This window comes from Felis catus, chromosome D1 (assembly GCF_018350175.1).
Source record: "Felis catus isolate Fca126 chromosome D1, F.catus_Fca126_mat1.0, whole genome shotgun sequence".
Taxonomy (NCBI): Eukaryota; Metazoa; Chordata; class Mammalia; order Carnivora; family Felidae; genus Felis; species Felis catus.
The window spans coordinates 60,227,692-60,244,646 of record NC_058377.1 but is presented as its reverse complement, the minus strand read 5'-3'; the positions used below and the strand labels follow the sequence as shown (position 1 = coordinate 60,244,646).

At 44.8% G+C, this 16,955-nt stretch overlaps 1 protein-coding gene across 6 annotated transcripts in view; it reads right to left on the bottom strand.

Annotated features, from left to right (window-relative positions):
* The window catches only part of STIM1 (stromal interaction molecule 1), a 185,567-nt gene that overhangs the window by 5,255 nt on the left and 163,357 nt on the right, over positions 1–16,955 (bottom strand). For 4 of the 6 annotated variants that reach the window (XM_045038805.1, XM_006937020.5, XM_045038804.1 and 1 more), the window contains 6 exons: positions 13,044–13,221; positions 5,493–5,660; positions 4,874–4,974; positions 4,360–4,595; positions 3,136–3,228; positions 1,377–1,443 (listed from right to left, as the gene is read on the bottom strand). In XM_045038805.1, the coding sequence (XP_044894740.1) occupies positions 1,377–1,443; positions 3,136–3,228; positions 4,360–4,595; positions 4,874–4,974; positions 5,493–5,660; positions 13,044–13,221 (843 nt within the window). The remainder of the gene's footprint in view (positions 1–1,376; positions 1,444–3,135; positions 3,229–4,359; positions 4,596–4,873; positions 4,975–5,492; positions 5,661–13,043; positions 13,222–16,955) is intronic. The other 2 variants (XM_019811914.3, XM_003992783.6) reach the window with 1 other exon arrangement.

Sequence of the window (16,955 nt, the reverse complement as noted above, 5' to 3'; positions counted from 1 at the left end):
TTATACAGGCCACAAAAATGTTATTTCTAAAGTGCAAATCTGATTCTCTTCCCTTTATTTTTATTTGAGAGACAAAGAGCGCACAAGCTGGTGAGAGGGGCAAAGGAAAGGGGGTGGGGAGAGACAGAGAGAGAGGGAGAATCTTAAGCAGGCTTCATGCTCAGCATGGAGCCTGATGTGGGGCTGGATCCCATGACCCTGGGATTATGACCTGAGCTGAAATCAAGAGTCAGATGCTCAACCAACTGAGCCACCCATGCGCCCCATGATTCTCTTCCTTTTTAAAACCCTTTTGCAATTCTCCATCTCCTAAAGGGCAATGCCCAAGCCTCTTGGAGCCCTTCCTCCTCCTAGCCTCACCTACCACCCTTTCCCACCAACGCACGCCCAAGGTTCTAACCACAAATACATCATATTCTCTTGAACCTCCATGCCTCTGCACATTAAGCCTTCCTTTGCCTAGACTATACTTCCTCCTTTTCCTGCACAGGGTGTTAGCACAGATGTCACCTCTTTTGTGAAGCGTTCCACCCAGGTGCACACTGTTAGTCACTCCCTCCTCAGCACCCCATAGCACTTCTCAGACTGTTCCGTAATTATTTATGTACCTCTCCCGGACCAGACTGTGAGTCTTGATGGCTGGGATTGTATCTTATCATCTATGAATCCCCATGCCCAGCAGAGCCTGGCCCAGAGCAGGTATCAATAAATGTTCTATTGAAGGAGTAAAGGAAGTAAAGACTCCATGGAAACAACGGATGTGAAAGTGCAAAGTTTAGGCAAAAGTGCAATAGGACCGTGAGGGAGGGGCGTTGTACTCATTTTTAGAGTCAGCAAAACCCCAAACAGAGAAGGGTACAAAGTTGTGGGGAGTTAGGCTGAACTTAAGAAGGAGCCCAGGGCTGGGAAAGGGCAGGACCAGGAGAAGATGCCCCACTGCACACACCCCCACAGCTGACCAAGCAGCAGCCAGCAGGCAGAGGCCAAGGTAAAGGCAGCAGAAAGGCAAGGAAGAGAAGAGAGACAGCCGATACCCCAAGCTCTCTGAATGCCCAGGCATCACAGCGGTGCTGTCAGCAGGGGATGGGTCAGGGTAGGGCTTCATCTGGAGGAAATAGGAAGTGCTGTGGTGGTAATAGACAGGGTGAACATGGACGTTGGTGATGGAGGTGGTGAAGGTGGTGGTGGTGGTGGTGGTGGTGGTGGAGGAGGAGGTGGTGGTGGTGGTGGTAGAGGAACAGGAAGAAGAAGCAGAGGCAGGTGGAGAGCTGGTCCCGTGGCCTTCAGAACTGAAAGACTGTCCAGATGAAAGGCTGCGCATTCGCCGCAGAGAGACCCGGCTTGTCAAGAAGTGGCCAGCCTCGCCCTCTACCAACCTCTGAGATCCCAGGCCGTGCTGTGGTTCCGTCAGGCGCTGCCGGACACTGCACTGCAGGGTGGGAGCTGCAAGGAGAGTAAAGAAAGGGTCAGGAGGGGCCGACCTCCTTGGGGCTGGCAGCCAAGCAGGTTTGCCCCTGGAGAAAGGCTTGCTGCAGACCGCTCGGCCCTTGGTGCCCAATCTGGAGAACGAACGGGGCACCTCCTCCCGAAAACCTCCCACCAGGGATCCTAAAAGGAAGGGGACATTGAAGATGAGGTGCCCAGGTCAGTTTTAGTGGCAACTGCAATGGAAGGATACCGAGGGCCAATATTATTAGAGAGGAGAGGCAGGGCAGTTAGTGGGAGGAAACGGGCCAGGCAGGGTGGGAGGGGGTGTGGGACGAGGTCCGGGAGAGCACTAAGAACCAGCCTTTTTAGAAAGCCAACCTCAGGAAGTAATTCACAGTTCAGACAAGGATCTATACACACACATGCTCATCACATAAGTATTAATAATTGTATGAAAATACACATAAAATTGAAAATGATAATATATCTGATTGTTGGAAGACTATACAGCTATTAAAAATTCTGCTTAAGATTTGAAAAACATACAAAAATACCTACTGAAATGCTCAGGGGAGACAAAAGGATACACAAAAGAAATACCTTGAACTACGGAACACAAAAGACTCGAGTTTGAAGTGAGGCCTTCCCACTTGTAGCCACGACCTTGCGCAACTAGTTTCCCTAGTTTGAGACCTAGTTTATAAAATTCTGCAGGGTTGTTGTGACGCTTCAAGAGAGTGTATTTAAAGTACCTGTCACAGTTCATGGCACTCAACAAATGGTAGTGGTCATTATTATCTTGACCACATAAAAAATTATTAAAAATTTCACAGATGGGAGACTGTAGGAAAAAAGCTGTTCAAATACAGTGGGACTAGGTGTGCCTTTTTCTTCTGCACTTTTTCACTTTTCACTTTCCAAATTTCTTCTAACAAGCATGCAGACAACACAGAGCCAGCTCCTGGAATAATGCTACAAATCAGGCTCTTGGAAGACGATGGCCACCATGCCTAGGGAAGGGGTATACGGGCACCAGGTAACTTGGGAATGTGCTAGAGCATCCCCCTTGGGCTCACTTCCAGCTCCAGCTGAAAACAGAATTTCTACCTTTGTTTTTTTTCCTCTACCCTGAGAGGTGGGCCTCCCCGCCTTCTCCCTAAAGATGGAAGAATGAGCCACGTGACATGGGTGCCAGAAGCCATGGAGGCTCCGCAAGGGAGAGAACACAGGTCCACAGTGATGGAGAGCTGGGGCGGCAGGGCTTCTATGGCTGGTGGCTTTCAAGGCATCGAAAGGGAGGCAGAAGAGGAAGAAGCAGCATGGAAAAGGAAGAGGCAAAGGGAAAAGTAAGGGGGAAAGAGAGGAAAAGGGAGAAACATGAAAAAGAGAAAAGAAAGGAAGGATCTTTCCTTCTCTCTTTCCATCCCAGCCCAGCTAGAAGAAGGGCCACCAGCACTTCTGTCTAGCTGGGCCGGAAGGAGAAGCCCAAGCCTTCCCTCACTATGGGTGCTCTCTCTCCAGCCCTCAGCTGAGCAGGCTGATTCTTCTCACCCCTGAACCTCTCCCTGCAGTTAGTAGGGATAGTGCCAAGGGAATAGAGGGAGCAGGCAGGGGAGTGAGGCAGGCAGGAGAAGGAGCTCAGGGGTAGGAGTGTTGGTTTAGTCCCAAAAGTTGGAAAAACAAAAGCCCCAAAGGGGCTCCTCAAACCCGGGTATTTCCAGAGGGACTGATCATCCGAGCCGGCGGATGCTGAGCAGAGAGAGCGGTCACTGAACCTACGCCCCATCAGCCAGGCAGCATCTAGGTTCCAACAGCCAGGCCAAAAGGAGAAGAGAATCTGATTTACAGAGGGCTTCAGCCCACCTTTCAGTGGGATGAGGGGAGGGCCAGGGCAAGGACTGGGTAGCTGAGAGCTAATGAAGATCCCTCCCAACCCATGGAACATGGGAGTCTTGCCTGCCAGTGATCCTAACCTTGTTGGGCCTTTGATTAAAGCCCTGATAGGATATCAGACCAGGGTGACAAAGCAGCTTGGCCAGAGGCAAAGTACTGCTGAACAAATTTACAAATAAATCCTGTCTGTAGCTGGAGCCCAGCCTGATGAAAGAATCTGGCTTTCTGAAAGTGAGCCCCTAAGCCAGGCCCATGGGATGTGGGCCCGAGACAACAGCTTTTCCGTAGTAAAGGTCTATTCTAGTTATCTAAATAGCCTCTGATCCAGGGAAAATTTCAACTGGGCCCCTTAGGGGTAAGTCCCTCATTCACTGAAGATTTCCCACAGAGAGTTGTCTCTTTGGCTTTGCTCTACTCAGCTCTCACCACTTGAGGGGAGGAACGGGAGAGGGAAGGCCCAGGAAAGGGTGCAGAGGTCCAAGAATTCAGGGGGACATGCTTGTGCAGGAGATCCCTCCAGGACACGAATGTCTTTCTGGCTTGGAGAATTTAGGGCTATGTCTCTTTAAGGGACTACCGCTTTATGGGGCCTCACACAAAAACAGAAAAAGATATCATTCCATTTGTCTTTAGCAATTAAGAACAAATATAAAAATGAAAACAGATAATAGCAGTAAAGAGCCAAAATGAATACCATTTTGATATAATGAACCACTAAAGGAGATTGTTTTTATAAAGGCACATGGGGGAGAAAAAGGAGAATAAAGGGATTTAAGAAACACAAAGAGTGAAGGGAGACACACTTAACACAATAGACCCAGAGGGGCAGACACAGCATAGAGCATGGAAACAACACCAAGAGCACAACTGTGGAGGAATATCCTGACATGAACTGTGCTTTATGAACCAAGGCCCTGAGCTCAACTACCTTCCTTGGTCTCCGCCCCATATGCTGTTCTAGGCACAGCAGTGGCCAACCACTTCTCAACCGGTGCATCAAAGGCTCCTTCCCTCACCCCCACCCAAGAGGCCACCTACATTGCATGGACAAGGGTGACACAATCTCCTCATCCATGTCATCCACGTCGTCGGTCATGATGAAGTGGGCAGGGTTGGGGCGCGTGCTGCCCATCCAGCTGGGGTCTATGTTGAGAGCAGCCACCAGGGAGTGGATGCCAGGATTATTGACAATCTGGAAGCCACAGAGGATCTCAATCTGCTGCCAGCGGTGCAGGCGCTCCCTCAGTGCTGCCGTCACCTCGCTCAGAGCTTGCCTGGAGCACATGGAAGAGAATTGAAGCCATGGGCAGGTGGGAGCCCCGGTAGGAACGAGGCTTCCTAGAGGAACAGGTTGGGGGAATACGTGCAAATAAGAAACACAGTTAAATCATAAATTCAAGAGCAAGGTGGGAGCTGGATAAAGGCCGGGGCAGGACCCCAGAGCTGCCCCTCTACCAGTGAAGAAGCAGAACTGGGGTTGCAGACTCCACACACCCTCCAACTCCGAGGATGGGGTGGACACCGCCAGAGCTGGGCATCAGGTGCTACTTACTTCGCAGTGAGGATTTTGTGATCCACATCATCCAGGGAAGAGCTGTGGGCCACGTGGAAGGTGCCAAAGAGTGTGTTTCTCTTCTTTTTTATCTTCTCAGCCTGCAAAAATGAGATCCCCAGCTTAAACAGAGCAGGGATTAGAGGTGGGACAATGAGAAATGCCTTTCAGTGGCTGGGTCCTCCTCCTCCTAGCACAGCTTAGGCTGCATGAGAGAAAGGAAGAGAAGAAGGGAAAGGAAGGCAGGGGGAAGGACAACAGCGGGGGAGGAAAGAAAATGAAGGCAAAGAGAGAAGCAGTGGGATCCCCTGACAGTCCCCCAGACCCAGAAGGGTTCTGCCCCATAGCGGGCTGGGGCTGGCAGAGTTTTCCCTCTACCTGCCTCCACTTGCTTCATCTTTCCAGAAGGCAGGTGGGAGTACACCCATGCCCTCAGCCCCTCCTCCAGAAACTTGAGGACATCATCAGGAACTATTTTTCAGGAAAAGAAACAGAACCCAGCACCAGGATATCTCTTTGTCCAACAGGAGGGATAAGGAGAGGTAGAGAGGAGGAAGAAGGGCAGGGGAGGGGAGGGGGCAAGGAGGAGAGAAGAGAGTGGTGGAAAGGCAGGTCTCACCCCTTCCTTGGCCACCAGCAGCTGCTTCTCAGCATTTTGCTTCTTGATGTTATAGTACTGCACCTCCACCTCGTGGGTCAGCTGCAGCCACTTCTGAAGGGCCTCTGGAGCATACCATGAGCTGTGTGATTCCAGTTCCTTCTCTGCTTTCCTCAGGGCCTCCCGAACCTGTGCAGCCAAGAGGATGTGAGCCATTACTGCTGCCATGACCCTCTCCAATGCCTCTGATAGCACAGAATTCTGAGTTCTTATCTGCTATCTCGTATGAGCTTCCAGCCCTCTTGAGAGGCAGAAAGGGCAAGGATTATTCTGTGTTTTATATATTACAAGGAGGCAAACTCAGAGAAGGAAAGTAATCTACTCAAGGTCACAGTCAGTAGTGTCAACCAGATCTCAAATTGAGGTTTTTTTTTGTTTTTTTTTTTTTTTTTGCTGCCAGACTAGAGCATTGTGTACCCACACATTAGCTGCCTCTCCTGGCCTGCAGCCAATCTCCATAATCCTCCCTGCTCTCTTGAGGCTCAGGTCAGCTCAGTGAGCCACCTTCTTTCTGAGAGGTGGGTGTCTATGCTCAGACCTCAAGACATCACCATGTGGCAGAAAAAGCACTTGACTGGGAATCCAAAACTCTGATTCCGGCTCTTGGCCCTGTGACCCTGTGCTTTCAATAGCAGATCTCAATTTAGTGTGAGGAAAGACTTTCTCCCTTGCAAATCCAAACCACAGTAAAGGGGTGATCTCAGGAGGAGTTTTGTGAACAGCTCAGGTCAGAGAGCCCTTAAAAATGATCGCTATTCCAGAAAGGGATAGCCTGAATGCTCTCCAAAGTGTCCTATAGTCCCGAGGTTTTGTCTATGATTCTCCCATTGAGCAGGGCAGGTAGGCTTTGAAGGGCACCCTCTACAAACCAGCACACTTACTTTGAACATGGGCATTGCCGAAAGAGGCCAAGACATGAGAGAAGCAATGTGTAAGCAGAGATCTCACTGACTTCTCAGCAAGGAGCATCCAATGAAGCTGAAACATGGAAGCACTAAACATGGAAGGTCTGAGATTGCATGCAGACATTATACACACTGGATCCCTTGCTATCTCACCCAGTCTACAGTAGAAGTGACCCCCAATTTCCCCACCTAGACACTGACCTTTAGCTGGTCAGAAACCCAGAGAAAAGGGATTGAGAGGCAGTTGTATTATTCCCAACTTGCCAATGGGGCAAGTATCCCAGAGCAGGCCTGAGGTTCTCTCCGTGGCCTGAGATAGACTGGGAGGGCCTTAGCTAAGGACAGAACACCTTTATTCCATAGAGAGCCAATGAGAGGACAAATCCCCACTTGGTTTTCGGTCTTTGAAAAAGTGGAAAAAGAAACTATAACTTAGCCCACTCCTGGCTTTGTAGATTTAAAATGGAGAACAGATGCCTTAGAGTCTAATACACCAAGTGTGAAAATGTATTATCAAGTTCTACCTTGAAGGGAGAGAAAGGAATGGGATAAGCTAAGAGCAAGGGAGGATGGAGAGAAAAAGAAAAAAGAGGAAAGGGAGGGCAGTGGGACAGTTGGGAAAGGCTGGTCTAACAGGCTCAAAATGGTTTAACAGGAGAAATACTTACAAAATAGGGAAAAGGAAGTGGGGGGCGGGGTGGGGAGGATGGGAGGCAGGGAGACAGAGACAGACCCATCCTGCCACACACAAGGAATAAATGCCTGAAGGAGATAGAGCTGGGGGGCAAGTCATAGTATTCTTTTATTCTATGGCTGTGGTTCTCAACCTGCGACACGCTGGAATCACCTGGGGAATCACACTTCAAAAATACTGGTATCTGGACCCAAACCCAGATTCTGATTTCACAGATCTGGGGCGCTGGCCTAGGTATCAATACTTTCTCATGTTCTGCAAGTTCTACTACATAGCTTCTACTATGCAGCAAAGTTAATAACCACTGACCACGTGCTTTGTTACCCCTGACTTCCACTTCCCCATAGGATGCAGTAGGTCATGCCAGAAGAATAATTCTGATCCAACACAGCATCTGGGGAAAGCTGTCTAAGCTACAAAAATTACAAAATTCTTGAAAGACAAATTATTATAATTATGAAAAATTTTCAAAGTCATCAGAGAGCTATAAAGACTACGTCTACAATTTTTCCAGTATGATCCAGGGATCCTTGAGTGCATCCTTTCAGAGCATCTGTGAGATCAAACTATTTTCATAATTGTACTAAGACATTATTTACCTTTTTCACTCCCTTTCGCTCACAACTGAGCTGTAGATTTCTCCAGAGGCTATATGATAAGTAATATCATAACAGATTGAATATAGACACTAATATAAGAATCAGCAGTCTATTAAGCCTGACATTAAAAGAATTTGCAAAACTGTAAAAAAAAAAAAAAAACTCCTCATTAAATTATTTTTATTTTGAAAAATGCAGTCATTTTTTTTTTTAACGTTTATTTATTTTTGAGACAGAGAAAGACAGAGCATGAACGGGGGAGGGTCAGAGAGAGAGGGAGACACAGAATCTGAAGCAGGTTCCAGGCTCTGAGTTGTCAGCACAGAGCCCTATGCAAGGCTTCAACCCATGAACTGTGAGATCTGACCTGACTGTCAGATCAGCCCATGACCTGAGCTGAAGGCAGATGCTTAACCGATTGAGCCACCCAGGCACCCCTTAAGATTTTTTTTTTAAGTAATCTCTACCCCCGATGTGGGGCTTGAACTCATGACCCCAAGATCAAGAGTTGCGTGCTCTTCTGACTGAGCCAGCAAGGCACCCCTGAATTAATAAATACTCTTTAATTTTCTCAGTTTTAACTTCTAAAAGGGTAAACAGCAACAGACTTCCCCTTTAAAAATGTTCTTTGATGGGGCGCCTGTGGGCTCAGTCGGTTAAAGCCTCTGACTTCAGCTCAGGTCAGGATCTCATGGTTCGTGGGTTCAGCCCCACACTGGGCTCTGTGCTGATAGCTCAGAGCCTGGCTCCTGCTTCAGATTCTGTGTCTCTGTCTCTCTCTGCCCCTCCCCCACCTCTCAAAAATAAACCTTAAAAAAAATTTTTTTTAATGTTCTTTGAGGTCCTAAATAATTTTTAAGAGTCAAAGGGTTCTGAGATCAAAAAGTCTGAGAATCACTGGATTAGATGAACTGAAAATCCAAAGAGGGGAAAAAGCCCAAGATGAGTTGATAATTGTCAGCCATTTTCTTCCTTGGAGCCATTGGATGGTTCTGGGTGAGAGCTGATAATTGGGCATGGCCCAGGGCAGTGGGGACTCCACTGGAGCCTAGAGAAACCAGCCCAGCTTTTGTTGGTAGTACAGTACTGGTATGACAGATTGGAAATTGAGATTGGAAACATACATCCAGTTTTCTTCATTGAGCATTTACTCAGTTCTGGGGCTGTGCAGGAGAACACATAGCTAGGTCAAAGGGTGGAATAAAATCTCCCATAATTTCATAATACTTAGGGGACAAAACATTGTAGGAGGGAAGGGACCTGCTTCACACATACCCCTGGTCCTCCCCTCGAGACAGCTGCAAAATTTTGAAGCTATGAGGAGCAGGAGGCCAAAGAGCTAAGTTAAAATCCTCCAAGTGGCAGAAATGAATCTCTCATAGTCTTTCAGGGCTCAGGAGAAAGAAATCCACAAGCTCTCAAGAAAAAGGAAGGAACATGCCTGAGAAACAGGGACAAACGAGTACTAGACCAAGTCTTTCTAAAACTACAACCCAGCTCCAACATGGCTCAATTTCTGATTGGCTTGAGGTGATTAGATCCTCACCCTACATACCTAACAGAAGAAGGGAGGAGCCTCTATTTGATGGAAGATAAAATCATCTGGAGCTTCTATTATTTTTTATACACACTGTCCACTATTTAATAAAAATAAATGACTAGACATGAGAAGAGGCAGGAAAATATAACCAATAATCAAGAGGAAAAATAGGCAGTCCCATAAGTGATCCAAATGTGAGAGGCACCAGAAAAGGACTTCAACTATGAGTGAAGAAAATACAGAGATGGACACAATAAATGGAAACATGGAAATTCTGGGCAGGAAACCGGAATCTATAAAAGAGTAACACAGGCATTCTAGAACTGAAAAATACATTATCTGAGAGTAGGATTCCACTGGATGGGTTGAACAAAACAGCACAATATTCACAGCAGAATATAGGATTAGAGAACTCAGAGATGAATCCACAGAAAATAATGAAACCAAAGCACGAAGAGAAAAAAAAAGACACAACTAAGCATAAGAGACAAGTGGAATCCAGTTAAAAGGTCTTACATAAATACTGGATTCCCAGAAGGAGAGGAGAGATTGGAACAGAAGCAATATGTAGACATGAAACAAAATGTGTATTCTGCAGTTGTCAGGCAGAATGCTCTATATATGTTGATAAGGTCAAATTGATTAATCATGTTTACATTTTTCACATCCTTACTGATACTTTTGGCTTCTTATTTTTGACAGAGGTGTTTTAAAATCTCTAACTTTGACCATAAATTTGTCTATTAAACTTTTAGTTCCTTCAGCTCTTGCTTTATATATATATTTTTTTAAATTTTTTTTAATGTTTATTTATTTTTGAGAGAGAGAGAGACAGACAGACAGAGCGTGAGGAGAAGGGCAGAGAGAGAGGGAGACACAGAATCCAAAGCAGGCTCCAGGCTCTGAGCTGTCTGCACAGAGGCCAATGCAGGGCTTGAATGCACGAACTGTGTGTGAGATCATGACCTACACTGAAAGATGCTTAACTGACTGAGCCACCCAGGTGCCTCATTGTTTTATATATTTTTAAGCTATATTATTAGATGTATACAAATTAAGTGTTGTTATGTTACTGTTGGATTCACACATTTATCATGATGAAATGTCCATTTTTGTCTCTAGTAATACTTCTTGCTCTAAAGCCTATTTTGTCTGATAGTAATATAGCTACTCCTGTTTTATTTTGCTTTGCGTTTGTATGATATATCTTTTCTCATCCTTTTACTTTTACCCATTTTATATCCTTACCATTTTATATCTCTTGTGAATAGCAGATAGCTGGGTTTTGTTTTTTTATCCAATCTGACACTCTTCACCTTTCCATTGTATTGTTTGGTCTGTTTACATAAACCAAGTCTCCACACATTTGAAAGAACTGAAAATATACAGCATATGTTCTCTGACCACAGTGAAATTAAATTAGAAATCAATGAGAAAAATCACTGGAAAAGTCCCCAAGTGCTGGAAAATTAATCAACACACTTGTCCTAAACAACCATGAGCACCCCCCAAAAAAATTGCAATAGAAATCAAAAAATCTTTTCAACTGAATGATAATGAAAATATGAAATACCAGAACTTAGTGAATGCAGCAGCTAAAGCAGTGCTGAGCTGTAAATTTATAGTTCTAAGTGCCTCTGTTGGAAAATATTAAAGGTTTAAAATCAATAACCTAATCTTCCACCTCAAGAAGCTAGAAAAATAAGAGGCACCTGACTGGCTCAGTCAGTGGAGCACGCGACTCTTGACCTGGGGGTTGTGAGTTTTGAGCCCCATGTTGGGTATACGGATTGCTTAAAAATAAAATCTGAAAAAATAAAAATTTAAAAAAAGCTAGAAAAATAAGAGCAGGAGGCTTCACACCCAGTGTGGAACCAACACGCGGGGCTTGAACTCACACCCTGAGATCAAAACCTGAACTGAGATCAACAGTCAGACTCTTAACCAACTGAACCACCCAGGTACCCCTAAAAAAATTTTTTTTAAAGTGCAAGACTTCTACACTGAAAACTACAAAACATTGCTGGGAGAAATTTTAAAAGACCTAAATAGGAGACAAGATAAACAATGCTCACGGATTGTAAGAATCATTTTGTTAAAATGTCAATTTTCCCCGACATTAATCTATAGATTCAATATAAAACCAATAAAAATCCCAGCAAGGCTTTTTTGGGGGCAGGGGGAGTAGGGAGAAGTGGTAGAATGACAAGCTTAATTATGGAAATGCAAAGAACCTAGAACAGCCAAGGCCATTTTGAAGAACAAAGCTGGAGAACTTACTACTGATATTGAGACTCAGTAGAAGACAATGTGCTTTAAGGACAGACAGACTACAGAACAGAATTATCTACTTGAAAAAAAAAAAAAAGAACCTTGACTTCCTACCTCATATAGACAAAAACTAATTTGAAATAAACCACAAACCTAAACGTGAAAAGTAAAACAAGAACACTTCTATAAGAAAATTTACAAAAATATCTTGGGGATCGGGAAAGATTTCTTAAAGAGGCCACAAAAAGTACCAACCACTTAAAAAAAATGATTAAATTGGACTTCATTAAAATCAAGGCTTTCTGTTCATTAAAAGCAATATTAAGAGAGCAAAACAAGCTACAGACAGGGAAAAGATTTGTGTTATATATATATATATATATATATATATATATATATATATATATATATATATACAGGAAGACTTACATCCAGAATATATAAAGAACTCCTACAAATCAACTAAGAAGAAGACAAGTAACACAATTTTTAAAATGAGAAGAGATTCCCAAGTAAAATGGTCAATAAATTTATCAAAAGGTATTTATTATTATTAGCCATTAGGAAAATGAATATTAAAATCACAATGAAATACCTCTAGATCCCGGAATGTATACAATTAAAAAGCCTAAAAATACCAAGGTTGTAGCTCAACCAGAACTCTCACACATTGCTGGCGCTAATATGGACTGGTCCAACCATTTTGGAAAACTAGAGGTTTCTAATACAGCTAAATTTATAAATTCCCTATTATATATCCAACAGAAATAAGTGTTTATGCTAAGAGAATATGCAGGAGGTCCATAGCAGTGTTATTCATAAAAGGAAAAGAAAAAGAACTGCAAACAACTCAAATGTCTACCAACAGAAGAATGGATACATAATTTAAAGAACACTCCTGCAATGAATAATTACTTAGCAATGCAAATAAACCAACTACCACTACCCACAGTAACATGGATGACTCTCACAGACATAATGCTGAGTAAAAGAAACCAAACACGAAGAAAAATACCATATAACGCCATTTATATGAAGTTCAAAATCAAGCAAAACAAATCCGGTTTACAGATCATGACCATAGTTACCTTTTGGTGGAATATTGACAGAAGGCAGAGAGAAGCAAAAGTGAGCCTTCTAGGGTGCTTAAAAGATACTCTTTATCTTGATCTGGATGCTGGTTATACAGGTACATGCTTATAGGAAAGCTTTCCAGCTGTATATTTATGATTGGTACACTTTATGTAATAGTTCAATAAAAAGGGAACAAAATAACTGTTATCACCTGTTATCCCCTAGTCTTTGAAAATCACAGTGACCTTTTTTTTTTTTTTTTTTTTTACAACTTTTCCACTATTATTGGTAAGAGTCTAGTAACTCCTAAAGATATTCTTTGAGGCATATTTCAAAGTCCTCGCACATGAAGCATTCCAGCCAGGCTTTTGGCCCTGCACTTTTCCCACCCCCACCCCAGGGTGTCCAGGAAACAGTACACTCTCCTACCTGCTCCAACTCCTCCTCTGCGTATTTTTGGCGGCTCCGCTCATTCTCAGTACCCTCCCGCAGCTCCTTCAGCCGCTGGGCTTCCTGCTTGGCAAGGTTGATCTCATCACGCAGCTTCTTCTCCAGATGTACCTTCTCCACCTCCACTGTGCGGTGCTCCTCTTGGGCCTTGTGCAGCCTGGGGAGCGATGCAGGGAGCTGGAGAAGGCCAGGCAAGGGGTGCCAGCCAACACGCCACGAGTCACAGCATCAAAGAGGAAAATGAGGGCTCTGGCACTCAGAATATATTCTCCCTACTCTGTTGACTGGCTCTGAGTTAGCTCAGGGCCAAAAGAAACCACAGTGATTACCATATTTCTTATCATTTTGCTGCCAGTAATCATGCTAGGTTCCTGGGTATCTGAATCCTTCCTCTGAGGTATCTCACATACTAAGATCCTAACAACTACTAGCTTACAGGGTATTTCCATGTGTCCTCCCTGCAGATAATGATATGCTGCATCATTATCAGCCTAGGACAGGTATTGATTTAAGACTTAGAAAAGGGAAGTCATTGTAGGTAGAACAGAGACTAGAATTCCAATCCGTAGGACTCCAAACCCCACAGTCATTCCCCATATCCTCAGGTATCTGGAAGGCTCAATAAATGTAGAACGCCCTGCAAGCTAGCCCAAAGATCCAGAGAAGGCACAATGGCTGAGATGCGACTGGGGTGGGGATCCTGGGGGTATTTAGGGAAGATGAGAAAGGAACCATTGAGAAGCACCTCATAGAGTCCTGAGAACCTGTTCCCAGAAGTGCAGAAAATGAAATTCATAACAAAGGGTCTGGGGAGGGCCCCTGCTGCCCCCAGGCCTGACTTTCCTTTCTAAGTATCTTCCATGGTAGGTAAGATCTCAAAGGCTCAGTTATAATGAAAATATACCTTTGTACCCACCCACACATTCCCTCTGTTCACTGACAAAACCTTCCAGCCATCCAACCCAGCCTCCTTCCTTCCTCCACATATCTATGTTAGTCCATTCATTTATTCATCCATTCATTCAACACATACTTTCAAGTGTCTGCTGAATGCCAAGCCTTGCACTAAGTCCTAGATACATGGAGATGAATGAGAAATTGGTCCCTGCCAATTAGGAGCTCATGATCTAGTCCAATATAGACAAATAAACAGATACCTAAACACAGTGTGATAAGTTCTACAACAGAGAGACATACAAGGTGTTGGATGAGCCCAAAGGATGGAGTGACCAACTCTGCCTGAAAGGAGTCAGGGAAGGTAACTAGACCCAGGACAAAGAGTAAGAGTTCGCTAATCCCTCTGGAAGAAGCGAAGGACTTAGTCATTGTTGGGCCTTCCTATCTGAGTAAGAAACACCAAGTCACAGGAGACCAGGGTAGGAGGGTAAAGGATGATGAAGAAGACAGTGATATATAGCTTAGACCTGAGATACAGAAGGATAAAGCTACAGAACAAAAGGGGACCTCAGAAGAGAGTACTGACCACTGAGCTAATTAAGTAGGTGAAACAGAAGAGGCAGAGACAGAACTCAGCCTCTAAAAACTGCCAAGTCACGTCCATGAAGCGCCTTGGTTGCTCGGTCGGTTGAGTGTCCGACTTCAGCTCAGGTCATGATCTCGCAGTTTGTGAGTTCAAGCCCCACATCAGGCTCTGCACAGACAAGCTCTGAGCCTGAAGCCTGCTTCAGATTCTGTGTCTCCCTCTCTCCCTGCCCTCCCTTGCTCATGCTCTGTCTCTCTTGCTCTCGAAAATAAAATTTAAAAAAATTTTTTAATAAAAATAAAAACTGCCAATTCAAGTCCAGATCTGTCAGTGGCTGAAACCTCAAGAGATGTGGTGGGACAAGCAGAAAAGGACTAGGCTGCAAGCCTCCTGCTGACAAATGGCAGTCCACTTTGTCCCTGGAGAGAAAGGCAGTTCAGCCTCCTCAAGATACACACTAGGTGGCACTACAGGCAAGGCTCAAAACAAATCAGAGGCGCCATTTCCTGCCCCCATCAGCTTCCCTTGCTGAACACCCTCTTTATTGTATTCTTCCGTGACCCAGCTGCCTGAAATTACACCACTGGGGATTCATTTCTTCACTGAATATAATCCTCTCTGAAAGCAGCCTCTTCAGAAAAGCCTATGATCTGTCTGCCTTGCCCAGATAGTAGGGAACTCCTTTAAAGTAGAATCAAAACTGACCCACTTTTATAGTCCTAACAGGATCTAGCAGAGATGAAGATCAATAAATACTACTGGGTGCAGACATGAGCAAATACGTGTACAGTCAAGCCTCACCCCACTCCATCTCCTCCACAGAAGACTGAGCATCTTGAAAGCAGCAGTCAGTTAGCATTACAAGTGAGAAAATTCGGCTACCTGACTGCAAGCCCTGACTCTAAGCAGCTGTGTGACTAATCTGTTCCCTGTACCAGGGACAAGTCTGTTCCCTGTACCAGGCCTGTTTCTTCAATCCTAAATGGGAATCAAAATCCTTGCCTCAAAGAATTTTCTTGAAACCCAGTGAAATCCTACCTGGAATGCACATGTAGCATTACATTTATTCACCCAAAGTATCAGGAACTCTGGAAAAAAAAAGAAAAGCTCTGTGGTGGCTGGCAGTGCAGGCCTGTGAAAGGAAGGAGGGACAAGGCGGCATGTGGGCTCTGGACACTATCAGAGGAGAATATGTGTGTGCACATGTGTCAATGTGTGTGCATGCAGTCGTTTCTCTGAGGGCCACAGTGGTCGTTAAGCTCTGGAGGCCTTGGGGAGCAGGGAGAACTGGGAGCTTAGTTTTATCCTCAAACTTGGAATGTCTCCTGCCTAGATTCTTTGGCTTCGCAACGAAAACAGTACATGCTTTTCAGAGAAATGAAGAATGGGGGCTGCCCAGATAGCAGCATTTAGCCCCTAGCTGGCAAAGGGCCCAGGAACAAGGGGCCCAGAGAAGTAGCCAGAAATCAGTTCAGAGATAAAACTTCACTTATCTCCGAGAAACCCAGCCAGTGGAAATGAATGTGATAGGGCCACCTTTACTGAGGCAGCACCTGTAAGTGTCAAAATTCCTGGCTCATACTTACTGATATGTGACCCAAACAAAGCACTCATCCTCTCTGAGCCCTCATTTCTTCAACTCTAAAATAGTAATAGTACCTACCTAACATGGTTGTGGTGATTTAAAAAAATAATAATGCATTTAAGTACTTAACAATACCTAGCTCATAAGAAATCCTTTGCCCACCCTCCAAAGAAAATAGTAGCTATCATTAAAAAGTAACAGAAAAGGGCCAAATGTCATTTCCTTTTACATGGATTCCTGCAAAGACTTCTCAATGGGAATCCTGAGGCTGCCAAAATAATTTTCTAAAAAAGAGTCCTGAAGTAGGTCCCTCCTCTTCTCAAAAACAAAACAAAGCAAAAAACCAATTACCTGCGTTGACTCCCTCCTGACTTTTGCATCTTTCTAAAACTGCTCCATGAGAGTCTTATGGTGCCAGGGATCTGGCCTCACTCTATATACATTCAACCTTAACTACCAGGACCTCCCTACCATCTTTCAAGAACTAAAGGTATCAGAAAGACAGATTTGGGAGGTTTCTTCGGCGAACAATGAAGAACAGGTAATTATGTCTATTTCTATGGGAAAGATAACAGTCCAGGGGCAGTGAGAAGGATAGAACGGACAAGCCATCCACCCAGGGAGGCTCTAGATCTCTGACAGCTACACATTTCTCCCTCTGAGACTCAGAGGGAGGAAAGACAGAAATAAGCTTCTGCCCTGGGGAGGAATGTTTGCCTGTGCAACTGTAATGTCAGGAGCCTACGCTCCCAATGCAGTTTTGGGAAGTATGGCACAGCCTGGGAGGTGACGCCAGCATGATCTTGGGGGCGAGACAGCCCAC